We start from the raw sequence: 27,883 nt of genomic DNA, 5'->3' as shown, positions 1-27,883 counted from the left end.
AGGAAGTTAATAAAGCCACTCAGACGGGGTTAAAGCGGCAAGCAGGGCAATAAAGCGTTCCACAGAATTTTGCCGAGAATTTCATCCCCAGCAGCAAGCAAACTTCCAGGACTGTACAGGCAGCGATGAAGTGTGAATATTTCCATGATGCAGTGGGCACCGGAAATTCTGGTAATCACCTGGGCCTATACATGATGCGCTTGAACTGTACAAACCTATTGCTGGAATGGATTACGGTCGAAACCTGAGTAGCGGCCCTCGAATTCTCAACCCGTTCTAAACAGGGGAAGAGCGACTCTAGCAAGCGCTTCCCCCTGCTAAATCCAAATAGTGCAGCTGCGCAATACTCCACCCGGCGGTAGCATCGGATCACAACCAACCGAATTCGACCTCTGAGCCGGTGCCGCCGCCTGGACTGTCTGCCCATACTTGTAGAGGTCCTGGCCACATGGCGGCCAACTGCCCCAAAAAAACAAAAAAAAAACACTCCACCCTTGCTCCTACGCAGAGTCGACAGCACATACCCACACAGAAGCCGTCGGTCCCCGGGGTTTAAAGAGAGCTGCCCAAACTGCCTAGGTTTAGAGACGCATCCCGGGAAGCCCGATGACTTAGTCGGAAGGAAGTGGGAGTCTCTCGTCCGGCCCTATGGAAGAGATTCCTGCGCCTAGATCACGGGTGAGTGAAGCTGGGGAGCCTATAATAACTATTATGAATTACCCTGACCAATACGTTCCTAAGCATACTCGCTTATATTTTAGCTTCGTGCACTTTCGTAGGAGACTCAAAGGTTACTCCCCACTGCTCCTTTATGAGGCCACAATAGTGGCTGAGCAACTTAGGGACTTGAGCGGTATAGCCTCTAGCCAAACCCATCCCCTTTCACCTCCAAAATGGACGGGCAGCCCATTAGGGCACCCGGATGGACCAGCCTGGTTCCAAGACTCCAGCCTGTGCCTCCACGTTGTGAGGGAACACTGGGAGAGACGGTAGCTTCATCCTGGCTCCCATTCAGCCAAACATCCCAGGTGTTGAAGATGCCCTGGCTGCTTACCTCCATCACCCACCATCTTCTGGGGGGCAGCAGCATGCGTCCGGTTCACGCGATCCACCTTGTGGGGGGGCACATGCAACGAAGGGGAACCCCCCCAGCAGAGTCCGAAGAACTCCCCGATAAACACCCTCAATAGCTCCTACGCCAAGTTGCCACCCGCGAATAACCAGGGAGCTAGCCGGGTTCCCTGCAAATAATACTGGGATTTAGCAAAGTCTTTGTGGAACAAGAATGTGATGAACTCCCCATAGAGACACAGACTGTAAAATCCCTTTGGTGCCAGAGGCGCAACTTCCTAAGAATTAGGAATATAGCACCGTGATGAGCTCCAACCCGAGGAGAGAAGGAGCTTACGTGCCTTCTCTCTCGATAAAATACATGACTTCGTGGTTTATTAGGCCTGCTTGGCCACCAAGAGCACCCATGCTGCCCCCGCTTGCCATTTCCAGTAAAGAAAGATGTGGGACTCTGCATCTGCTGCACAGACATTACCGGGGACTAAACGCTGTCTCTTTTGTCAAATAAATACCCCTTGCCCCTATAATCAAGAAGACCTCCTCCGATGCAAGTTGGGGAAGGGAAGTATCGATTTCACTGCAAACTGGATTTCACGTGGAGCTTACTACCCGAAAGTCGCGATTATTGGATGGATACGGAACATTTCAACAGCCGTTTAATACTAAATTTGGTCTAATATGAATATTCGCGTGATGCCCTTTGGCGGGTTATCCTCGAACCCAGGGGGCTTTGTATGTCACTCGGTAATGGGGGAAGTGCTTCTAGGAGTTCCCTATTCAAAGGGGTGGTGGTTTATTTGGGACGACGATCACTTATTTTTTACTCCCAAACAGTGGAAGAGCATGAACGTCTGGTCAGAGCAGCAGTATTGCAACTGCCTGCTGCGAGGAATTCCTCTGTTACGCCAAACTGTCCAAAATGTGTCTTCCATCAGACTTCCACTTAGACTAGCCCAGGCTATCGGATCTCTCCAGAAGAGGGTTTGGGAAATGGACCCGACCGCCGAAAGTGGCTACGGTGGTTGATTGGCGGAGGTCCCCACCCAACCCGCATAAAGGAACTCCAGTCATTTCCTTTTTAGGTTTTGTATTGCACAATTTCTATCATTGATTTCATTTCCCTGAAGTTTGGCTGAGGTCGGCTCTCCCACTCTGGATTTTGCTGCGAACTAGGAGTGAAAAGGTCCTCAAGCGTCTAAGCCAGGGGCTTCCTCCTCTCTGGTCCCCAACTTGCAGGTGGGAATCATTTCAAACCCTTAAAACTGCTTTCACCACTTGAACCCATTTTGCATCACCCGGATCCCAATATGCCTTTCATGGATTTCACGTCGGCTTAGGACAAAGCTGGGAAGCGGCTCTACTGAAGAAAATAAAACAATAAACTTGTACCGTGTGCTTATTTGTCGAAGAAGCCGTTGTCAGGTCCTGAACTTAATTGGACGTTGGGATAAAGAAATGGCTGCCATCAAGGAAGCCCTTACTACATGGCAGCATTGGCTGGAAGGTGCCCTCGTCCCTTCCAAATTAATGGTCAGATAGCAAAAATCTGGTAACTTTGTCTACTCCACACAAAATGTCCTCTAAACAACTAAGATGGGCTGATTTCTTCTGGGTTTGACTTTACAGTCCATTTCTTCCCCAGTAACGGTAACAAACCCAGCTGATACTTTGTCCCACCTTCAAAGTGGGATGCCGTTAATACATGCCTGCTGTCTTAACACCCTCTCAATTGGGCTTGGCAGTAACACGATCCCAATTGGCGCTCGTCCCCAGCGCCCCCTCTGAAGGTACGGTTGTGTCTCGTTCCTCGTCCCTTAGAGGCCAATAGCCAACAGAATTACGAAGGGAGGAGTCCTGATCCTCCTACAACTGCAAGGGTCTGGAAGAATACTGGGTATGTCCGATATACGTGGCAGGTTCTCATGGCCGGGCCATGATGCACAAGCCAAGCAGGACATTCCAGTTTTTAAAAACACTTCACTTACTCGAGGAAATTTTGGTGGCACCAGCGCCAGGACGATGAAAGCGTACATAAAGGGGGGTTGCTTAGCGTTGATGCGAGGCTAAAAGCCATCCCTGGTAAACCTCATGGACTGTTACACCCCATCCCCCCGGCCGCCAGACCCTGGCAGGTGATCTCTATGGATTTTATAACGGATCTTCCCGACAGCCATGGCAATACAGTTTTGTGGGTGGACAAAACTGTTCTCCAAACAAGCGCACTTTATTCCATGTTCCACCATCCCCTCAGCACCCAAACTGGCCAAGTTGTTTATCCAACATGTCTACCGTTTGCATTCGTCGCCGGAGAGTCTCTCCGACCCGGGGCCGCCAGTTCATCTCGAAGTTTTGGAAGGCGTTCCTGGACCTGTTGGGAACCCGTCGCCGACGGTCGCCTGCTCTGTACCATGTTAAGCTGACGGCCAGACGAAAACGGACCAACAGAACGCTAGAGAGCGGTACCTACGTTGCTACATAACTACCACCAAAATAATTGGGTGGACCTACTTCCCACTGGGTAATAGCATAATAGCGCCATTCATAGCGAGGGTACCAATGGAAATGCCGTTCGAGTGGTGTCCAGGAATGATTAGTTTCCCCATTACCCAGCTCCCAGGGAGACTCTCCAGCCCGAATTTGTAGTTGGATTCGGTCCCTAGCGAGAAGGTTGGAAGAGCGTCTCTTCCTCCCACTCAACTTCGGAAGCAAAGAGCACAGAAGAACCAGCCGGATAAGCGTAGAATAGATTTTCCCTTACAGAGTGGGGGGTTAGGGTCTATTTGTCCACTAAGAACCTTAGAGATGTGCACAAATACTCCAAGCTAGGCAAAAGTTCATAGGGCGTTGGATCACCCAGTGATCAATGGTGTAACTGCTAGTTTAGAATTGCCTAACTCACTGAGTAACATTTCACCCTGTATTTCATTCCAACACTCGAACCGATTCAGATCTGCAAGCCTTGCGATGAAATGGAGGCTCCCACCGGAAGTCATTGATGGCCACAAAACACTATGAAATTGATGCTATTCTGGACTCGCTACGCCATGGCAACACAATATTTCGTGTCTTGGGTGGGATATCCGTCTGGCCATAATCCAATGGGTGTATGTGAAACATTGATGCCCCAGCTGATTTCTGCTTTCCATAAAGTTCCCTCACAAGCGGGTGGGAGGGGAGCTTTTAGTAGGGGAGGCGGAGTGTAAGGTTGGTGGATGGGTATTATTGTGTTTCTGCTCCACTTCAACCGACAGCACGATGCTGCTCCTGGGCTCTAAGCCCAGGTTGCTTAACTATGCTTATGGGTGAAGTGATTGCAGCAGGTCTTTGAAACCTGCTTACTCTGTTGTGGGAACTATTGCTTGGGAGTTTTGGGGAGTTGAGGAAGGGGGGCCATGCGTGTCATAAGCGTACGTTGGGGCTGTGAAGTCAGAATCCGCATTCCATGTGTGTGACCGTTGAAGTTTATGGAATAAATGAACTGAACTCAGTTGCTTTGTTTCAAGTTCTTTGAGGTTCCTTACACTGGGGCAACTGTGCCCTGTCTAGATCAGATCCTGGAATACTGGTAGAAGACTCAAGCTGAAATGGATCGAAAACCTTTACAGGCTGGAGCACTTAACGGTGATGTTTTGGGTCATAAGACCTTTTCACACACCACCCTCAAAAGGAAATAATTGGTTTGCTAATACTTTGCGGAGAAGCATCAATCATATTCATTCCAGGTTAGGCTCCTCTGTAATGTAATGTGTGTGACTGTGGCTCCTGATTATGATGTCTTGATGGCTGTGTTCAAGTCTGTGCTACCTGGAGGGGGTAGACAGGATCTTTGAAGACCTATGATTCCGATGCTTGAGCTTTCCTGATGGAACTGAAACAAAGCTAGATGACACCTAGGTCAATATCTGATCTGAATGTGGTTAGTTTACCTGCCTCTCCTTCTTCTTGGGTGACTATGAAACAAACACAGGAACAGTTATGAATCTCTTTAAAAAACATCCTAAATCCCACAGATCTGAACGACTGTTGGCTAGTTGCATGTTTGCCTTCTTTAGTCTATGTGTGTGATAGTGGTTTTGCTCCAGGTACTTTTTGACGAGTCAGATCATCTGGATCTTTTTCAGTCTGGCTTCTGGCCTGGGTTTGGGATGGAAACTGCCTTGGTTGCCCTAGAGGGTGATTTCAGTTGGGCAGCAATCGGGGAGTTACTTTTGAATGGTCTGGTAAGAACATAAGAACATAAGAACTAGCCTGCTGGATCAGACCAGAGTCCATCTAGTCCAGTACTCTGCTCCTTGCAGTGGCCCATCAGGTGCCTTTGGGAGCTCACATGCAGACTGTGAAAGCAATGGCCTTCTGCTGCTGCTGCTACTCCCGAGCACCTGGTCTGCTAAGGCATTTGCAATCTGAGATCAAGGAGGATCAAGATTGGTAGCCAGAGATTGACTTCTCCTCCATAAATCTGTCCAAGCCCCTTTTAAAGCTATCCAGGTTATGGCCATCACCACCTCCTGTGGCAGCATATTCCAAACACCAATCCTGCGGTGTGTGAAGAAGTGTTTCAGCACATTAGTCCTAATTTCTTCCCCCAGCATTTTCCAATGTATGCCCCTGGTTCTAAGATATTGTGAGAAAGAGAGAAAAAATTCTCTCTGTCAACATTTTCTACCCCATGCATAATTTTATAGGCCTCAATCATATCCCCCCTCAGACGTCTCCTCTGCAAACTAAAGAGTCCCAAACGCTGCAGCCTCTCCTCATAAGGAAGGTAGCTTTTGATAAGATCAGTCAAGGTATCATCAAGTGGGTCTCCAAACTATGGCCCTCCCAAATGTTCATGGACATCTGGTGGGCAGATTCCCAGACGGGGTCATGGTAATTGTTCTTGTCCATGTTCTTCAGATTTCTCCCTGATCCCCAATGCTTTTTAACGTCTACCTGAAACTGCTGGCTGAAGTCATCTGGAATATCAGAGTTCAGTGATGCTGATGATATTCAGCTTTCTCTCCATCAGATGTATGCGGTTGAAATCCTAAGCTAGTGTTTGGAGATGATAATGGTCTGTATGCAGGCAAACAAACTGAGGCTAGATAAGAAGCACTATCCTGAATCTTGGTTAATGGACAAAGACCGTTTACGTATGATTCAGATGCAAGTGAATTGCAGCAGTCGTACTAGCGAACAACAGCATAAAGCTGAAAATATTATTAGTATATAGACTGAAATGGGTAACAAAATGGGCTTCCCAAAACGAGGTTAGAAGATGCTTTAGAGGACATCAGAAATCAAATACATCAGGAAATAAACAGCATTCTGCTTCAGCTGGGGCATCCTGCTCTCAGTAATGAGAAGGCTTCTTCACTTAAAGGTCAGATTAGGAGCATTGCAGATAAGGACAGTGCAGTACCAATGGTAATTGAGCAAGGGGTTCAAACATTTCTAGGGTATTGTCGGTCTCCTGCCGGCCAAAACTCTAAGTATCTCCCCCATGCCTTGCTCCTGTTCAAGAAGAACTTCTGGAAGTTGGCCAGAGATTTGGCAGTTTGACTGCCCACAACAGACAGGTGTTTGGTCCCTACTGCTCAGTTTCCCCCTCCTGTCCCTCCTACGCGGACTTGGCGAGGGCAAGGATTAGCGCAGCCAGAGAGTTAGGCATGGCCCAGCGTTTGAGTGCCTGAGAGCGAGGCAGGGAGGTCAGTCTCGAGGTGACACTGGGGGATGGAGTGGCAGAAGATTCGCTGCCCTCCTTAGAGTGGGCGTCACCAGCACTGGGATCCTTTGTGGCGTGAAGCCTGTGGCGGTGTTGTGACAGCGTCGGGAGACATAACATCCAAAGAAAAGACTTCGAGGAGAGTCCTGGTGACTCTTTGACGTCAGAGTTAATGGCAGTGAAACTCCTTCTACTTTCCAACATGGGCCGCCCTTCTTGAGACTCCCATAGGAAACAGCGTTGGAACGTGCGGAGAGCAGTGCCTTATCTGCCACAGGTGGCGGTAAGAGACCGACCTGAAATTGTAGCCCGCGTTTGTGGTATTCGCGGGTGCCACACTTCCAGCGCTTAGACAGCCCAGGACACTTATTTTACAGTAGAGGCTGTCATCACGGTTTTATACCCATCCAAGAGAGAACTTGGGCAGCGAGCCAGGAAGGTGGGCGGCTCTCGAGGTGGTGGTACAATTAGGCGGAACCTACTGGAAAGACCAGCTACTGCGGGCATTTGATGTACGCAATTGTCCTCCCAGGACATGGCAGAGCCAACAGTGAGAGGGGCTGGGCAGGACCGCCCTGGGAGACCTTATCTTTGCCAATTGTATTTTGTCATCTTAGGGCTAGCGGGTTAGCCCGGTGCTTGAAGGCTTCTGATCATCCGCCTGGACTATAACCCTGATCCGCAACTTGCAAACCTTCCATTGGACCAAGCGCCTATGCGGTTGTTCGGGTGGTGTGAGCCCCGGACCTACCATTTTGCAGAGCAGAGCGTCCATTATAGTAGGGTTTACTATTACTACCACCATCCCCACTGGGAACCTCGTGACTATAGTAACGCCCTAGAACTCCCCTCATTGTCCAATTTAACCCCCGATCTACCAATCCTCCTCCCCTCAACTTTCTGTCTACTGTTGATTAGATTGTATGAACTATATTGTTGGTAGGAATTGTAGGTGTTAGCTATTAGGAGTGAAATTGTATAAATTGTTGGGTAGTTTATCAGAATCCAATTTGTATTTATTTTGGCTTAACCTGACCTGTCTCTTAGACCAAGGTCCTTAGATTAGATAGATTAGATTAGATTAGATTAGATTAGATTAAGTTGGTAGAATTGGGATTTAGCTTAATTAACTGTGTTAGATATTATTCTACTGTAGAGATTGGTATGGAAGGCTTTTTTTTAGACAGAGGGGAGGTTGGCAGAGTCGCTAGGGGGCACCAACTTTGGGGCTGGGGATCCCTGTATTGATGGAGACGGAGGTAGATATTGCGGTGAAAGCGTGACCCATATGATAGAAGACACCACGAGATATAATTATGCTTAACAAGCCTGCCTTCTGACCTCCGACCTATCCAGCTTGTTGATGGTGGCTGGGATCAGAAGGGACACTCTACTTCGTCTTTGAGGGTGCTAATAATCAATGCCAAGGTCCATCCAATAATAAGACCGCAGTGCTCGAGACTTTCGGAGCCCAACGAGTGGACCTGGCATGTATCACGCAGCGAACCTGGAATGTAAAAGATGAGACCATTAAGCCTTAGGCAGTGTATGAGTTGGCGTGTCTTCACCAATGTCGAACACACTGGGCCGAGTAGATTAGCCAGCACTGTTCATCCGTGAATCTATTCCCTTTAGGGCGGTCAGTCCGGAGGTCACCGGCATAGAGGTAATGTCGTGGAAGCCTGGAGTGGTTGGCCCTGGAGAGGTTGGCCCGTTCTCTAGTGTACCCGGTTAAGCCCTGGCCGGAAGCGGCCTACCACAACTGCTGGAAGTGGTTAATCGGGACTGGCTGGCGATTCGCGGTTCCCCAAGCTTATTGTTTTGGGGACTTCAATGCCAATAATCGATACCGCCCTCGTAATACAACGACTGCTTGGACCCTGAGTGTCATCCATGGCGGCTGGGCCTCTCCCTAATAAATTCTAGCCCCACCACCATGAAGGGCTGGGCTACCGCATGGATTTGGTCTTAGTTGAGGATAAATCTGGTAAGTATCCTCTACTGAAAGGGTGCCATGGTCCGACCGCACTATGCCCTGAAGGTCCAAGTGGACTTTACGCATCAACCCGATCTAGGTGGCGAAGACCCAATTTATCACCGCCTCGCGGAGACTTATGGATCCCACTTGGTTTCCTGGAATGCTCTTTCTGCGGGACCCTAGACCCGGTACGCTTTCGATGAGCAGGTGGAGGACTAAAATTCCGGCTCTCCGATACCATCGATGCTGTTGCTCCCGAGCCCTCGTCCCAGCGTCGCGGCCAGCTCCGTGGTATACAGAGGTTAGTTGCGTCGCATGAAGCGGGAACTTAGGCGATCTAGAAGCGAGTGTGGAAAGAGCTTCATTAGCGGAAAGCTCTTAGCCGAACACCCTATGGGGCGGCTTATGAAGAGGGCTTTTCTTCTCTTCCTCCCTAGCATCCGCTAACTCTGCGCCCAGCACAATTGTTCGCGCCGAATTGGGTCATTTGGCCTCCTTATCGGGAGGGTCCTCAAATTCTCCAATTGGTATTGGCTGGCAGAGGCATTTTATGAGGCTTTGCTTGGGGATAGGGTTGCTGTCCGGCTCCGCCATGACAGCCTTCAGTCCCACATTAGCTACAATTAGTGAATACTGGAGACTCCTTGCGTCTTCAGGCCCTTGTTTGTGATTTTCCCTGCTCTCTGAAGCGGCTGTCGACAGAGCCTTAGCTGCCTGTTAGACCTACTACCTGTCCTCTGGATCCCGTGCCCGTCCCTGGCTTGGCAAAAAAACCTGCGGTAGAGACTCTGACATTATCTGTTGAGTATAATCTTGCGGTTCCCTTGATGCAAGGAACCTTCCGGATGGGTTAGAGGAGGCAGTGGTCCGCCCATGCTCTTAAAAGACCATCGTTAGATCCGGAGGTGATCTGTGCCAAGCCCATACGTTCCGAATCTTTAGTTTCTGGGGAAGGTAGTGAGAGAATAGTGTTAGGCAACTTCAAAGGTTTTCTGGATGGCAGCATCGGCTTTTGACCCTTCCAGTCCGAGCTTCCCGTTATACTGGGCATGGAATGAGGAGACTGTTCTGCGTCGCCCGTCCACAGATACACTCCGGTATTCCGCTTGACCGAGGTCGACAGGTATTGGTGTTAGATCTCACCATGGCGTTTGATAGCGGTCGACCGACCTTTTGACCCACCGCCTGGCTGCCTCCAGTCGCGAGGCGGTGTCCTTCAATGGATTGTCTTTCGTTTTCTCGAGGGCACCAGGTCAACTGAAGTGAGGTCGCGGGGATCAAACCTCCTGGAAGTACCGCTTCAATGTGGTGTACCCAGGGGAAGCTATTATCCCAGCTGCTATTTAATATCTATATGCGACCCCTTGCTCAGCTGGTAGTGCACGGAGTTTGGCGGGCTGGTCTGTCATCAGTATGCAGATATTACCGCAGCTGGTTCTGTTGATGGAGGGGAGCCGCCGCCGCCCTGTAGCTCTAGCAGCTGTTTGGAAGCGGTGCGGCTGGTTGGATTTAGCATGAGAGCAGGTTAAAACTAAATCCCGTGAAGCGGAGAATCCTCTAATGGCAGCGTTAGGGGGGGAGGGTCTTTCCAGCGCGCGGTGTGGGAGGGCCACTTTGGCGTTGACCCCTCCATCCGCGGCCTAGGGGGGATCCCACCTGGATTAGATCTCTGTCAATGGAGACTAGGTAGCCCATACAACCAGAGCTGCTTTTTTCCACCTTCGACCAGGCCGGCTGAAATTCGCCCTCTCCCAAGCGGACCTAGCCCGCGATTGATCCCGTACAGCGATTAAATACTCCAGATTAGACTATTGTGCCTTTCGGCTCTCGCGGGCCTTCCCTGCCGCGTTTGATCCGGAGACTAAAACTGGTCCAGCATGCAGCTGGCGTGTCTGCTTGCAGGTAGTGCCACCTGGCAGCATATTCCAACCTATACTGTACCAGCTGCACTGAAACCGGTGGAATTCCGGATCATCTTCCAAGGTGCTAGTATTGACCTTTGCCCCCCAAAGACCCCTCACAGCGGCCCACAGGACCATCGATATCTTGAGACCGCGTCACCTGCGTCCCTGCCGCGGCCCGTCTCCACGATGGGTTGAGGCCAATTTACTCAGTGGTCCCTGGCCCCTCGATGATCACGGCTGGCCTCCCACGGGCCAGAGCCTTTGCGGCTCTGGCCCGGCCTCGATGGAACCTCTTCCTCCAGCTGTCCGGGCCCTGCGGGACCTGGGTGAGTTCCGCCAGGGCCTGTAAAGGCCGAGGTTGTTGCCAGACCTTTGGAGGAACCGGCCGTTGATGGTGCCAGCCCGGCACCGACCCGACATCTGGACCCAATTGTGTCATCTCAGACTTCGCCATCCCCTCTTTTTAGGAGGGAATTTTAGATTAGAATGTGGGGCGCTTCTTTCTCCCCTTTGGGAAGGGAAGGAACTACAACAGTAGATCACTGAGCAGCTATTTATTTACTGTAATTTATTACATATTTTATTAGGAGCGTTGTTATGGTTATTCGCTGCTTTTAAATGTTTTAATTGCCTATATTGTTTTATTTCTGCTGTACACCGCCCAGAGCCCTCCGGGGATGGGGCGGTATAAAAGTTTTAAAAAAAAATACTGAAGAATTTTCTGCTTCCAGAGGGGAAGAATGGAGGAGGGATAGATAATTAAGCAACTCCAATGAGGCAGTGCAAGTGGGAGCAGGGAGAAGGGAAAAGGCTGGCAGTTGTTCAGACGGCTTTGGGTCAAAGTTTGGTGTAACCAACTAAGCAGTTGCCTTTCTCTGTGCAGTGGTACCCAAAGCACTTGTTCAGCTGGATCCTTGGAGCTGCTGAAATACCCACTGACGATGCCAAGTTCCACCGCAATAAACCTTTTTTAAAATTTATTTTTTATAATACGTTTATTTAATCTTTTCAATCATCAAGGTAAACTCATTAAATTCAGCACAATCAAATCAGTCGATCTTGATGTACAATATGTAGAGCTAGTACATATATGAATTATATATATGAATATTTAAATTATAAATTCATTCGTGTGAATTGAAAAGGAGTTATCTTGCCATTAAAATAGTATACCAATTCTAATACATCATACCCAATATTTCACAATATATACATTTTGTAAGTTTTGACAACATTTCCCGAACCAGTTATATTCTCTTATTTATTTAAATATTTTATTAAGTCCCATTTTTTATTAAAATTTTCGGGATTGTTTCTTATTTTCCAAGTCATTTTGTCAACAGACATTTGTAAGGATGGCAATTTTGCCTGGTTCTCTCCCAATAGCTGTAGCCTTGGCGGAATACCTCAGCGGGCGGTGACAGACCAGATTCGAGCAGCAACAATAACCTTGGAGGGGCCCGGCGGCTTATCTTGCTGTCCAGGATAGAGCATTCCACGTTCTCCTTAGAGATGGGCGAGGATGGCCCAAGGGGGGGGAGGGACTTCGAGATGCGTTATAACCTGTAGTTTGAAGTAGGAGGTCTCATTCCTGTCATGTCGTTATTGGTATTATTGCTTTCCTAAGATGTCTGAATAAGCGGACTTGTATTCAAAAAAACCTTTTTATTTCTGCTCTTTGGAATTCCTTACATTTCTAGCCCATGGAAACCGACAGTTTTGGTGGCTCTCCCATGCTATTGTAAAGACGGTGAAGCGTATATCAAAGGGTGTCCGATCTGTCAATGTCGCGGAAACCAAATTCGATGCCCGGGGAAGCCATGGGTTATTAAAGGCCCCTCCCGTTTGCATGCGACCCTGTTGGGTCATTTCACCAATATGGATTTTATAACGGATTTTGCTGGAGGAAAGCCGCGGAACAGGTTTATGGGTGGTAGTGGATCTTTTTTTTCTAAACAAAGGCATTTTATTCCCTTGCACGCCATCCGCATTCGGCACCTAAATTGGCCCGGTTGTTTGTCCAACATGTCTATAGCCTACACTCCCCTCCCCGATAAGGTGGTGTCCGACCCTTGGTCCCACAATTAATTAGTGTCTAAGTTTTGGAAGGCTTTCCTGGAGCTGTTGGGAACCACCCGTGAGTCGCCGCCCTACGTTCAAAGTGGCGGTATTAGCCGTCAGAGCCAGAGGGGCGAACAGAGCGATTAAGAACAGTCATTTCACGTTGTTACACTAACTATCATCCAAGGACGAATTGGTCGCGATTTACTCCCTTTTGCAGAGTATCGCATTATAACGAAATGCCATTCCTGGCAACGCATAAAGACCCGTTCGAGATTTGTTTCTGGTCGGTCTTTCCACCCGTTTTAGCTGCCTACAGAGGTACTGCAGCCTCAATTGAACAATGGATTTCTGCAAGCCCTTCTTGAGGGTTGGAAAAGCGGTGCAGTCACCTACCTTACAGCAGGCCAAGAAAGTCACAAAGGTTCAGGCGGACAAACGTCGCTCAGACTTCCCTTTGCGGGTTGGGGCATGGGTCTACTTGTCCACTAAAAACCTTAGAGACGTGCACAAATATTCAAAACAGATGTTATTTTCATTTCCCATTCTTCCAATGTTGGTATGTTGCTTCATCTCCATATTTTTGCGATCTCTATTTTTGCAATTGTTACTAAATAGAGGAATAAGTTAATGTTGTTAATTATTATTTTGTTTCTGGACATCCCTAGAAGAATCGTTTCAGGACGTCTTTCTATTTTTGTATGAAATACTTTATCTAGAACACCGGTGTCAAACTTGCGGCCCTCCAGATGTTATGGACTACAGTTCCCATCATCCCCTGCCAGCATGATGCAGCGGGGATGAAATGAGAACTGGATGTCCAGAACATCTGGAGAACCGCCAATAATCCTATGATCTAGAATGTCAACTATATTATTCCACTGACGACATTCCCACCACATAGGAATGAAGGAACCCACATTCTTTTTGCATTTCCAACATTTATTTTCATCTGTCTTGTTAAATTTGGCTAGTTTAGCAGGAGCATACTACAATTTATTTTATTTTTATTTATTTATTTCTGAGGCTTTTACCCCCCCCCCCCCCATCTATGGAATATTTTTATAAAATTTTCTTTTAAATCAATAGCTCGGGTAAATTTGTTACAAATCGAAGACACCACAATAAACCTTTGAACAGCTCAAAAACAAAAAAAGAAGCACTGTGAATCAGTGACAGGTCTGGTCTAGGAACAGGCATCATATGATCCGTTTTTAAGGGGCAGGTGGCAATCCGCCAACAAAGCAGGTTTACAGCTTGGTACTATTCTGGCTCTGCAAAACCTCTTTGCTATGACTCGGGCTGCCTCTATTTGGTTATGTCCCACTGTGCTCCCAAGCAGGAGTGGTCCCACTCTCCAAACATGGCCATGCATTTGTTTGCCTTCTCAGTTTCGTACCACTTCGCAGCAGCTTTTGCTAAACCAGATTTAGGCTCCACTTTTTGGAAAGGTCACAGCCAAGGCACATGTTTCTTAATACTGAAATATTTACCACCACCACCCTTCCCACACCTACACCTGCTTTCCTCTTGGCTAATTGTGGAATGCAATGATGGACAGCTATGTAAGACAGAGATTATCTCAGTGTTTGCATGAGTGTAGATAGGAAGATGTGGATTTTTTTTAGGTTCCATCCACATTGGCGCCATTTTCTGGGGCCCCTTGCCGCAACCCTCCCCTCCCACATTGGATGGCTTTTACAACAACTGATAATTGACATATGGCTGTTGAGTTGCAAGGGTGAAATAGCAGCTGCAGGGGAATGGTAGCAATAACAATGTGGAGAAATTTGCCATGCGGATGCTCTATTGCCATTGCAACTGCCTTCTCATTTGAATCCTCCAACCAGAGCCCTGTGGGGAAGTGCTGAAGCGCCATTGGAATGCTATGTGTCAATTTAGACTGATTTGTCCATTCTGGCCACTCCTGAATAGGATCTTGCAAACCACCTCTTGCTTTGAAAACCCCTCTGGTTACCATTAGTTGGCTGCGACTTGATGGTCCTTTAGACACAGCCATGGGGAACATATAACCCCAGCTCTGTCAGCTTTCTTGGGACACAATTCCAACAACAGCTTTCACACGGCCTAGGAGTGGGTATGTGGAAGGCCTTGTGGTCTTCTGCTAGGACCCTGCTTCAGAGTAATGGAAGCTATGATTGTAACCAGACTGGGGCATCCTCTTTCTCCATCTGTCCTCCTCATCTCCAGATGCCAAATTAAGATGTCTTTTGGAGACGAGTTCAGATTTACTGGAAACTGCCCTGGTTTTGCCACTTGATTCTTATTACTGTCCCACTGCTTAAATTGCTATTTGATGCTCTGGAGTTTGTTTTTTAAACATGATAGAGGTTTTATTAATTGTTTTATTGTCAATTTTTAAACAAATGCTGCTCTCTGGATGTGCCTTCGGCATTCCTGTAATATGGGGTTCTCAACTTTTTTCTGTGCCCTCCAGGGCTTCAGCTCATGTGCATATGGACCCACCACCATCTCTGTGTGCCTTTGTTTGGAAAGGGTCCATATTTCGCTGCTAGAGCCCATGCTCTGTACGCATCCCCCAGATTCAGTCCAGAGCGTTTCTGCTTAAAGGAGCTCATTTTGTAGGACTATGATGGACCTTTTGCATTGCAGAACTGCTACACAGGCAGGGCAGGCAATGCTGGACTAGTTTAAGTATAAAGTCAGCTGGACATATTAACATTGTACGTAAGGAGTGCCATTCTGAACAGAGCCGCATCCTTCTACGCCCATTGGTTTCAGTGGAACTTAAAGGGCATAACTTTGTTTAGCATGACACTGTTAGTAAGGCAGGCTCTGGCAACAGGTTAAAATATCTAATAAGGATGCAGAGATGGAGAACCATCCTCATGACCTGTTGATGGAGATAAGGGCGTGGCCAGGAGGAGATACAGGCAATGCAGCTACCCCAGTGACTGCTGTCAACAAGCAAAACCTTTGTTGGCATAAATAACAACAAAACCCCCACAACAAACAATAGTCCAGCTGGTCTCAGGGGTCGGATCCCCACTGAGAAATTAAACCAGATACATCCCAGTTCCAAAAGAAACAGCACTTTTTTCATCGCGGTTTCTCCCTCCCCACTGCTCGACGGGTCTGTTCTTCCTTGTCCTGATTGGCTGTTGTGTTGTGTTCAGGCGGGACCTTTTTAAAAAAACTTTGTTTTGCACAGCTACATCGTTATGTAGATGTGTAGGCAGAATTTCCCCGCCTCTGATTGGCTATTGTGTTGGAGCGGGAACCCTACTCCACCCCTAATTGAAAATTCATGTTATTCTTATTCTTGTTTGAACGTTTGAACGCAGCCACGCATAAACAATTTTATCAAAATCATTGTGCCGTAGCTTCGTATTTAGGTTTCTTTGTAGCCTCGCCCAGCACGGCACAAAAAAAAAGGCTGCACACGCTCTGCGCACAGCCCACTGCGCTCTGATTGGCTGGAAGGTTCGAAGGGTGGGAACAATAAGCTGCGTCTATCCCCTGTTTCTCCCCACCGGGCCAGGTTTGGAGCGTGATTGGAAAAAAAAGATGCACTTTGATGCAGGTTCCAAAAAAAAGCGTGAAAAGGGGGGAGCGCGTGCCAGAACCGGGATGAAGCCGTGTTCGGCTCTTAAGCTGTGGGGAGTCCTTGCTTAAACTGTGTTTTTTCACATGAGTATCATGCGATAAATTGACCGTGGGGGATCGACCAGAAACTCAGGCAGATTCGAAAGAACAAGAACACACAAGTTTAAAAAAACAAGCAAGGAGTGAAGATGGTTCAGATTGACTGCCAGAAAAGAACATTTTATTTCTTGCATAAAAAGAGCCTTGCTGGATCACACCAGTGGTTCATGTAATCCAGCATCATTGACTCACATAGTGGCCAGCCAGTTACTCTGCAGGGTCAACAGCAGGACACAGATTTATTTATTTTTATATTTATACCCCGCCCTACCCCCAAAGGGCTCAGGCCGGCTTACAATGGCATCATCTGAGCCTTTGCTTGATATTGCCACCTGGTGCTGGTATTCAGAGGTTTATTTCAGCTGAATATGGAGGCTCCCTGCAGTCACTACGACTAGAAATCCCTAATAGATGTCTCCTCCATGAATCTGTCTGAGCCACTGATAAAGCCGTCTGTGCCTGTGGCCATAGCTACATCCTCTGGCAGTGAATTCCAAAGACGTGTTTCCTTTTTCGTCCGTCCTGAATCTACCGCCCGTCAGCTTCAAGAGGTGCCTTCCCCCTTCTTTAGCCTGCCTGTCCCACATTAGCCGCAGCCCTTGCCTGGCTATGGAGACCATGGGGGGAAAGCCAGTGAGGGAATGTCTGCGCTCTGGGCTCCCACACAACCCGGCCCCAGAGCCTGAGCCCGTGCAGAGTGACTTCTGGTTTGAATTAGCAGGCATCCGGGTCAGGCTAATTGGGACCTTTCAGATCTCGCCAGTGCAAGCTACAGGGATGCAGGAAAGAATCCCTTGTGGGCCAGAGTCCCAGTCAGGCAAGGAAAAGCCACAAAGCAGGAAAGCAGGGAGCAGCTGCGGGCCAGAATCATGTGTCAGTACAGGCTGGAGAGCTTATGGGGGAGAGGGGAAGGGACAATACGCCGCTCCTGTATTATGCATGGCAGAAGTTCTCAGAATTAGTATTCACAAAGTGATTAAGATCAGTTAGCAAGCTCAGATTGCCAGCGTCCATACAAATATGCAGTGATTGTTGCAGTAGGGGGGAGCTTATTTGAGGGACGGGGGGGGCGGGGTCTACATTTTTCAGCATTGCAAGGATGAGATCAGGATACTTTGGAGTGTTTAATCTGGAATTAAAAACAAGCTCTTGGAAATGGTGACATGACATGGGGCAGGCTATGGAAAAGCGGGTGAGGGGCAGGAAGGATTGTGGGGTTTGACTATACTTGAAAGGGGATGGAGCTTTAATTTAGTGGGACAGTTCTCATCCCCACAGTATTTCAGGAATTTGGGTGGGGACAGCAAAAGGAATAGGGCAGCCTCCTCTAAGGCCTAGGTCTAGGCCCTATAAGGTGATATCAAATCGGGTTGGGGGGCGGATTTACATTTTGACAAATTCACAGAGTCAGGCCCTGGCACGATGTGGTCAGCCTGTTGAATTTGCCTTTGTGTTCTACTGGGTTCTTTTTGGGGAAGAGGCTGCTAAGATTTGTACGAAGGAACTCGTCTTTCCCAGTCCCTCAAACTATGGAAAACGGCTGTCACCCCCTTCCCCCACAAAAAACTTGGCGGAAATCATAGGCTTGTGGAAAAATTCGCTGAGGGCATTTGCTGAGGGGAAAATTCGCTGAATCGTAATAAGTAGGGCGCCTGCTTTTCCGAGGCAGCTCCCTGTCCCCCTCCTCTCCCCCACTGTTACTTATCTGTTTACGTTAATGCATTTAAATGCCTGGAAATCGGGGGGCTGTTTTAATTGATCAGGCTGAGTTTCTAAACAAAGCACCACATGAGTGGGAAAAAATCCCCGGCTTTAAAATTGGAGCTCTGGCTGGCAGTGCGGGCGGGTGGGGGGGGAGTGGGGAAGTTGTAGGGACCAGGTTTGCGAGCCCCTTTCGAGAAAGCTGTGGGGCACAAGACGGCTGTGGAAAAACTGAGCCGAAGGAAGGAGAGGGAGCAAAGGGCCTGGTTTGGCTGCCTGTGTTGCAGGCAGCGGAGAGAAGGGAAGGGAAGGGCTGCCATGGAGCTGGGTCATATGGAGGTTAGTGCACCCAAAGGGGGTTCTTGCAGAGTTCATGCCGTTGGCTCGCTTGACGTTCACTCGGCCTTCTTCATGCTGGAAGGAAAGGGAGAGGCTGGGGGGGGGGGGGGGGAGAAGAGGGAGGGCGAAACAGCCTGGCCAGCTACTGGCAGGGAGCCTAGCCCAACCAGCGAAGAGGGATTTGGGCTGGGGGCGGGGGGGGGGGAGAAGCTCACTTTAGCCAGTGAGGAAAGGCGAATACATTTTAGTCCTTGTCAGTGAGGGTTGGCAGAATTCGGTTTGGCTCAGTTGAGGGGGTAGGAAGGGCTAACTTCGCCAGGACTGGTCCAACTAAGCTAGCATGTATGTGTTGGCCTAGTGGTGGTGGTGGGCAGAAAGCTTGCCCCCAGACACTGTGGAGAAGCCCGGCTCCATCAGTAATGGGCCAGCCGTGCCATTAGGAGCGAGAAGACGTATTTTACTCCGGATGTGGTCGAAAGGCAGATTGGCTCCATACTGAAGGGCCCCAGGAACCGAGCTGCTTTTTCAGTCCGGCAACCGTGGACGGTGGACCAAGTGCCATGGTTGGACTGATGATTAATGAGAAGTTGCGTTCTGTTGGCTCATATCAAGGCAGAAGGCAACAGGAATTACCTAGAATCCGTACTGTCTTTCTTGAGAAATGAACTGCCTTGCTGAGGAACGAGGCCACAAGTTGTACCTCAGTGGTGTTGCGTGATGTGAGGTTTTTTATTTCGGCGCTTCCACTCCTTATCAAGTTTGGCCCAGTAACTTTACATACTTTGGTGGATATATAAGAGACTGAGCAAATTGGCCAATAATAATCTGCTCCAGCCAATTTTTGAATCACCTTTACAGTTATACTTTTAACAGTAATGTGATCTACAAGAATAGCAGCCATTAATATATATATTGGAAGGAAGGAGGCAGGGGCATACCGCCCAGGGGGACACCCATGCGGGGGGAGCCCCCCCCCCCGAAAATTCAGATTTTGCACATTTTCCCTAGAGACACCTCTGGAAGGAGGCATGATATAGCCCAGTGGCATGATATAGCCAATTGGCCATGCTGACAGGGGCTGATGGGAATTGTAGTCCATAACATCTGAAGTGCCAAAGGTTCACCACCACGGATATAGCCCAATCACATCAGATCTCAGAAGCTAACCAGGGTCAGTACTTGGATGGAAGACCACCTCTGCAGAGGAAAACAATGGCAAATCACCTCTGCTTCTCATTTGCCTCGAAACCCCCTTGCTGGGGTTGCCTGCGACTTAATAGCATTATACACAGTCTACATGTATAAAAGGCGAGGCATGTTTTCAGTGACTCACTTTTTAAAGAGTTGTGCGGGTGTGAAAGCGGAGGGGGTACATCACACTGATGCAAGTGCATGCAAGGCATATTGGCGACGACTCCATTTTCTAGAGCCCTTTGTGTTTTGTTGCACAATGGGCTTTATTGCTACTACGTACATGTATTTCTCCATGTTAATGAAAAGTTTCATGTGCTGATATGTGTTGATCAAACAGATACTGAAGGTGCTGGAGCAAGTGGGTTTTTTTTCTGATTATTTGGCAAGACTTGTGTTTTTCGTAAACTGAAAGTCAGCCGTTCCTCTGTTTTTCTCCCCTTTCGAGTCACTGATGTGCCGCCAATGACTCATATACATACATATGTGTAGGCAGGGTGGCTCATAAACATTTTTGAGGTGTAATAACTTTGTGAGCTTATTTGCAAGGCCAGTCTGCGGGAGATGGTGTGTGAATGCGCATGCCGTGGTATATGTTTGAGACATTAAGGAGCAACAGTGGCTTAGTGGTTAAGAGCAGGTGTACTCTAATCTGGAGGAACCAGGATTGATTCCCCGCTCTGTTACCTGAGCTGTGGAGGCTTATCTGGGGAATTCAGATTAGTCTGTGCACTCCAACACATGCCAGCTGGGTGACCTTGGGCTAGTCACAGTTCTTCTGAGCTCTCCCACCTGCCTCACAAAGTGTTTGTTGTGAGGGGGGAAGGGAAAGGAGTTTGAAAGCCCCTCTGAGTCTCCTACAGGAAAGAAGGGGGGATATAAATCCAACTCTTCTAGGTCCGAAAAGTGACATTTGAGTCACTGTGAAAACAGCAAGTGTAAACTCATGGTGACACTGAAGAGTCTGAGATTGACTTTGGATTGGATTTGGAATTGGAGGGAGGAACACTTTGCTTTGTAAAAGAAACCTTTTCTGTGACTATTATACATTTTATAGGCCAGACTAAATCCTTCACAGGTTATAATGTGGGCTCAGTAGTGTCTGGTTTCAAAATACCCTGTGCAATGACCCAGTGTGTATAATCTCTGAAGGGAGAATTAGCAGTTGTTCTCGGGGCTGAAAAGATTCATTTGTTTACTCGATAGATTATTTCATTGATTGCAGGTTTAAAATGTGAACTTAAGCCATTAGATTAAAACCACAATGGGTTTTTTTTGCAAACTTCCTCACTTGATTCAATCTATATTTTGAATAACTTCTCAAATATTGAGTTACTTAGCTGAGAAGATCTTAATCAAACTCCACGTCACCTGTTTCAGCCTTCCAGCTCCCATATTAGAAACAAACAGAAATGAGTTAATTGCTACTGAAAATGGCAAAAAATTGGGTCTAGTTTTCTATCCCCACAACACTGCGCATTTCCTTCCACCTTCTCACTCAAAGTCAGTGACATGGAATGAGTTTGGGAAACACAATGTGATTAATTGTATTACACTTTATGAACATATGATGCTGCCTTATATTAGGTTAGGCCATTCATCCATCTAGTCCAGTATTGTGACCGCATCTGAGAGTGGCTAACTGCTAACCTGGCAATATCCCACTATTACATCTCCAGATGATAGAGATCAGGTTACTGGGAGAACACGGTCACTTTGGAAGGTGGACTGTGTGGCGTTGTGTGTGTGTGTGTGTGTGTGTGTGTGTGTGTGTGTGTGTATGCATGTGTATATATGTATATGTGTGTGTGTGTGTGTGTGTGTGTACACACACACACACACACACACACATATCCTGTTCCTGTTACACATCTGTTCCTGTTACACCTCTACATTACTGTACGTTTGGTTACATCTTGGTACCCACCTGCTGTCTCACATGATGTTGTCCACCTCGTGTCTCCTCTCTGGTGTTGTGTCTGCTAAATCAAAGAAACAAAGTTAACTTTATAACTTCAGAGGTATGTGCTCACTAACATGTAAGCAATGGCTATCTGACTGACCAATAGCTAATCAATAGATCAGGCCATAAACAGTGACTTCAGCAACTTAGAATCATAGAGTTAGAAGAGACCAGTGGTGGGATCCAAAAATTTTAGTAACAGGTTCCTATGGTGATGGGATTCAAACTGTGGCGTAGCGCCAATGGGGCTGGGCGGGGCACGACGGGGGCGTGGCTGGGCATTCCGGGGGTGGGGCATTCCTGGGCGGGGCTGTGGCAAGGATGCAGCTGCGCCACCGGTCCTTGGGCGAGAAACGAATACACATAGGTGCAGGCTGCCATGCACGCCGGTGCACCTCCTGCTAGACTGCTTCATGTTCTGTGCGCTGCTGCTGAGAGGAGGGGCGTAACTAAGGCAAAAATCACGTGGCAAAATCACCAATTAGTAACCCCCTCTCGGCACACACAAATAATTAGTAACCTACTCTCGGGAACCTGTGAGAACCTGCTGGATCCCACCTCTGGAAGAGACCCCAAGGGCCATCAAGTCCAACCCCTTGCCATGCAGGAACACATAATCAAAGCACTCCTGACATATGTTCATCCAGCCTCTGTTTAAAAACCTCCAAAGAAGGAAACTGCTCCATTCTTCGAGGCAGCGAATTCCACTATTGAACAGCCCTGACAGTCAGAAAGTTCTTACTAGTGGAATCTCTTTTTCTACACCTTGAATCCATTACTCTGTGTCCTAGTCTCTGAGGCAACAGGAAACTAGCTTGCTCCCTCTTCGACATGACATCCCTTCAAATATTTAAACATGGTTATCATGTCCTTAACCTTCGCTTCTCCAAACTAAACATCCCCAGTTCCCTAAGTCTCTCTTTGTAGGGCATGGATTCCAGACCTTTTACCATTTTGGTTGCCCTCCTCTGGACATGTTCCAGCTTATCAATATTCTTATAAAATTGTGGTACCCAGAACTGAACCCAGTACTCCAGGTGAGGTCTGACAAATGCAGAGTAGAGAGGTACAATTACTTCCCTTGATCTAGACACCATACTCTTATTGTCGCATCCCAGAATTGCATTGGCTTCCTTGGCTGTCATACCACACTGCTGACTCATGTTCAGTTTGTGGTCTACTAAGACTCCCAGATCCCTTTCACATGTACTGTTGTGAAGCCAGGTGTTACCCATCTTGTATCTGTGCATTTCATTTTTTCTGCCTAAGTGTAGAATCTTACATTTATCTCTGATGAAATTCATTTCATTAGTTTTGGCCCAGCTCTCTAATCTGTCCAGATCATTTTGAATCCTGTCCCTGTCTTCCAGAGTATTAGCTACCCTTCCTAATTTGGTATCAGCTGCAAATTTGATTAACATGCCCTCTATTTCATTATCCAAGTCACTGATAAAATATTAATTACATAAAGGTAAAGTTTCCCCTTCAGTCGTGTCCGACACTGGGGTACCACAGTCAGCAGTGATTTTATAGGCAAGCCTTTTTTTTTGTGGGGTAGTTTGCCATTGCTTTCCCCAGCTATTCTTTACCCCCTAGCTATGAGCTAGGTACTCATTTGCCGACCAAGAAATGGATGGATGGCTGAGTTGACCATGATAGCCCACAAGATAGAAAACAGTGTGCCAAGCACAATGCAATAGAACCAAACAACTCAAAAATTCAAAATTGGCACACTGACCTGGATTTGTATGTAGACATCATTTACAATAATTCAAGGCAACATTTACTCAAAGTTATTTTTTCATTGTTACTGCACACATGTAAATCCACTTACACTAATGCTAACCTTATTCTAATATACTATAATGAGAAAATTAAAGTGCATAATATATATAAAGTGCCAGTGTCAATAAATCATATCAAAATACAATTTCATCATTTCGTTCAAGATATAATGACAAGGTCCATATGTGACTTCAAACTGATGAGTTCCAAAATTATCTTAGTATGACCATATTTTGTATGGTTTCAAAATGGAACTACACAAATTTTCACCAACTGTATTGACAAACAATCATTCACAAGTCCATATGAGACCACACTGTTCAATTCCAACAGAAATTTTATATCTCCATTTTTTTGTAATTCCCAAATTGAACTTCGCAACAGAGCTGATATCTCCTGTGCCTTGAGTCCATTCATAGATGGTGACCATGAGCCAGTTGCCAGGATATCTGACCCACAGGGGGCTTGAACTTCTGACTGTGTGAGTGGCAGTGCAAGCACTTAACCATTACACCACACTGCTCATATTGATTACATACAAACAGTTAACTCTTTTATAACTGAGTTGTGACAGACACTTGCAAAATCCCAACGCATTATAACCCAGTGAAGTCTCTCCCCTCCCCAAAACCCACCATTCTCAGGTATTTTCTAACCCAGCAGGAGCTGGCAACCCTACTCACGCCTGTCTCAGACTGAGCTCTTTCACAACATGAGTACTGCATTTCTCAGAGGTGCTAGGAACTGAAGTGGAGCCATTATGCATACCAACAGTGTGCTCTTATCACCAAGCTTTGATGAAGGTCAGGAGGAATAATACACACTGCTGCCATTTTGGGTGGCAGTCATGTGTCTATCTTAAGTTACAGTTCTAGCTCCGCCCCCACATTTGTAAGCAAGAAATATTTGTGCTTCTACAATATGGGATTATATGCCTAAGAAGCTACCTGGGTACATAAACTTCATAGTGTCCTGAATTCAATTTGAAACATCTGTTCAGGAAACCATGATCTGGTTTTGTACATGCTATTGTGGATTCAAAACCACAGCTAATAAATGTACTTTTAAAGACTGAAAGCATCCTTTTATCACTCCACCATCCTTTCCAGTCAGGGGCGGAACAAGGGGGAACTGCACCCTGGGCATGCACTCACCCTGCGCCCTGCCATGCTCCTGCCCTCCTGCCCCAGGATGCCCCCTCCCTGCCCAGGCTACGCCCCTGCACTGGCCCATGCCCAGGGTGTCATGCCTCACCCTGCCCTGTTGGTGCTACACCACTGTTTCCAATCCAAGGCCTTCATTGGCATCTAGGCTATAAAGCAATACATAGTTTACCATCCTTTTAACACCTGGATAAATGTAATAATCTTGATTGAAAAAAAGCTGCAGCACTAGACTAAGTTTTGTGCAAAGCAAGGAACTTCTCCATGCAACTTTGCAGGGGTTCAGAGTCTAAACTGTGCTGCCTGCACGCTATGCAAACCAGCTATCTACAATAGGGTGTTTTGGGTTTTCCAGGTTGTATGGTCATGCTCCAGTAGCATTTCTCCTGATGTTTCGCCTGCATCTGTGGCTGGGTTCTTCAGAGGATCTTCCTGAAGAAGCCAGCCACAGATGCAGGCGAAACATCAGGAGAAAATGCAATTGGAACACGGCCATACAACCTGGAAAACCCACAACACCCTAGTGATTCCGGCCGTGAAAGCCTTCAACAATACAGCTATGTACACTTTGTACACCAGAAATCCATAGCTGGGCTCCCTTTCAGATGCTGTACTGGTGTGCTCGCTGCACACACGCAGCTGCCTGCAGCATAAAAGAGACCTACCATGAGGCTCTGCAAAGTTCTTTGCCTCTCCAGCATCACATTTAAAATCAGGCCTAACAGATTTATTGCAGCATGGATTTTTGCAGATTCAGTCTGAAATCCGCTGTATGCATGCAGACCGTGAAGCCTATTGGAATGTATTTCTAAAACCACATCCTTTAACTTTGGATTAATTAATCCCAACATATGACCTATGACCTTTTGGTTTTGTATCTCCAACTTCTCAGGAGGACAAAAGTATATTAAATAAATAAGCCACTTTGGAGAAGTAAAATTCCTTTCCCACCCGTACATACACAGAAGGTTCCAGAGAAGGAGGCAGACAGCGACCCTTTTTTGGGAGGACTGGATCCGCTGTGGATCTCTCTGTGGACCACTAATGGGGGCAAACGATTTGGGACAAGCGACAGTGTGACTACACTTCCAGTGTGATTTGAGAATCAATCAATCAATTTATTATTACAGTCGAAGACCAGCAAATTCTGTACATATTCTTCCAGCTTTGTAATTCTCAGCATCAATTAAAAACATATGACATTTGCTAAAATCGGAACCTATACCTATATCCAATTTGTTTCACTTATCCAGTCCTTTACTTGACATTTAAAATAAATCTTTCATGTTAAAATTGTTCCTACGTGCGTGGGCTTGCCTACCTATTGGATTATAGGTTTGAGGGTCATGTTCTCCAGCCCACTCGGTCTGGAGGAGACTTCTGTTGCAAAAACGGCCCTAAACTTTGATCCTGGTGGCCACCACCCACGTGGAATACCAAAGAAATGGTGGATGGACAGCATTGCTGAAGACATGCACTCTGTCAGGCTTACCCCTCAAAATGCCCAAAATCGAGCTATTCGAGAATTGAGAAAATGTCGGTGCTAACCCCCTCAAGGGGAATACAGCCCAAGAAGCAAAAGTCCACCTGGTTGTTGGGATTAGCAACTGGGGCCTAAAACTATTTCAAGACCCTTCTTTACTGGACCAAGGAACTTAAAGTCACCCAAAGCCTGGGTCGTCTTCTGGCTCCAACTCCAAGCCAAGACTGTCATCAAGCGATCCTAGATGATAAGGACTGGCCCCCGAACTCCCATTCTGGTCTGTCACTTGCCCTCCTCACGAGAAAGGCACCCCTGCTGCCCTTTGGACGCTGCCCCAGAACCAAGTCCCGCTTTTGTTCAAGTGAAGCAGGCCCAGCCTTTTGAGATCTTTTGGTTGGGATTGTTTTGAAAGGTATCGCGGGTGAGGTTTGGGACCGAGGGTGGGAAATCCCAGCCACTCTGCCTGCGTGTGCGTGTGCGTATGTCTAGTTCCTCGTTGCAAGCTGGCGGGCTCAGCGTCTGTGCGCGCTTTCTAGGTCCTCCTTGGAGTGTGCGTGTGAGTGCGTGTGTGTGTGTTTAGTCCGAGGCTGTCGCGTCCCTCCCACATGGCTCGGCCCCCTCGCAAGCCACACCCCGAGCTGGGCAAGCCCCGAGCCGCTTGCGCCCGAAGGTAACAGCAGCCGAGCAGCGAGCGAGCCACCGCGGGCGCAGCGCCTGCAACTTCGCCAGCGGCGTGGACCCGGGGCGCGCGGCTTGGGGGATCCCTCGCGCGCGTGAGCGCAAAACCAGCCTCCCCCCCTCCGCTGCCCTTCCATGCAAAGCGGTGGCCAGCATTTCCCCCCAGCTCTTCCCGGATCCCCACCAACAACAGCCCATTATTATTACTGCTATCACCACCATCATCATCGCCGCCGCCACGATTCCTTCGCCAGCCCCCGCCCTCCAAACGGAGCCCCGCCGGAGACAGCGATGTACGACTGCATGGAGGCGTTCGCCGTGGCGCCGCGGCAGCTCTACGATGTCACCAACCGGGGGCCTTGCATGCTGCGCAAGTCGGGCATCGGCCCCTGCTTCGTGGGCCTCGATCATTTCGCGTGGCCCCAGCCGGCCAGCTTGCAATGTAGGTGGACCTCTCCGGGCTCCCGGAGCTTGCCTCGGGGTCTCTTCTTCGGGGTGGGGGAGGCCGGTGGGACGGATCGGGGCCCGCGTGGGTGGGGTTGGGGGTTTCGGTCCGGCGCCCGCGCGTGGGCGTCTGAGCGCGAGTGGATCTGCGCGGGCCTCCTGCCAGGGGGCGCCGTTTCGGCGTGCGTTTCGCCAAGCGGATTGGTGGGTCGGAGTTCCAGTTTTCCCAACTTTTGCCCCGCTGTGGAACTCGGGGCGGTTTGCAAAAGAGGAGTGTTTTGCGCGTGGAGGCGAAACGCAGAGGACAGTCTTTGCGTGGCTTTTAACTCGGGAGCGTCTCTGGGAGCTGGAGATGCCCCTGCAGACCGTGCACTTACAGACACGCATGTCTCTTTGTCTTGATGTGGCAGCCCAGTATGAACGCCAGATGACGAGGAAACTTGGAAGGCTTTTAGGCGACGAGGGTGGGCGGGTGGGGGGGACAGGGATCGAGGGCCTGAATTGGGTGGTGGGGGGGGGGGGTTCAAACTTTTTTCGGACTTCCCCCGGCTTTGGAAAGAAAAATTGGCTGCCAGGCAGCATGAAGAGCAACTGGTCTCTAAAATGGGAGAGCTGGGGCGGGGGGAGAGGAACGATTTGGTAGATTTTCACGCCCGTTGGGCAAATCTGGAAATAGAAAAGGGGTGGGGGGAGAGAAATCTGTCAAACGCCCAAGGGTGTCCCCAGCG

At 48.2% G+C, this 27,883-nt stretch overlaps 1 protein-coding gene across 2 annotated transcripts in view; it reads left to right on the top strand.

Moving 5' to 3' along the window:
* Nucleotides 1-27,883, top strand: part of RARG (retinoic acid receptor gamma) — a 206,913-nt gene that overhangs the window by 116,259 nt on the left and 62,771 nt on the right. The window contains exon 1 of one of the 2 annotated variants that reach the window (XM_048490522.1): nt 26,660-27,153. The exons of the other annotated variant lie outside the window; for it this stretch is intronic. Within the exon in view, the coding sequence (XP_048346479.1) occupies nt 26,847-27,153 (307 nt within the window). The 5' untranslated portion in view covers nt 26,660-26,846. Of the gene's footprint in view, nt 1-26,659; nt 27,154-27,883 lie in introns of those variants that run through there. 2 annotated transcript variants of the gene reach the window in all.

Source organism: Sphaerodactylus townsendi, linkage group LG03, assembly GCF_021028975.2.
Source record: "Sphaerodactylus townsendi isolate TG3544 linkage group LG03, MPM_Stown_v2.3, whole genome shotgun sequence".
In the NCBI taxonomy this organism is placed as follows: domain Eukaryota; kingdom Metazoa; phylum Chordata; class Lepidosauria; order Squamata; family Sphaerodactylidae; genus Sphaerodactylus; species Sphaerodactylus townsendi.
Note: the sequence above shows the minus strand (reverse complement) of the source record. Positions and strands in the feature narration are given on the sequence as shown.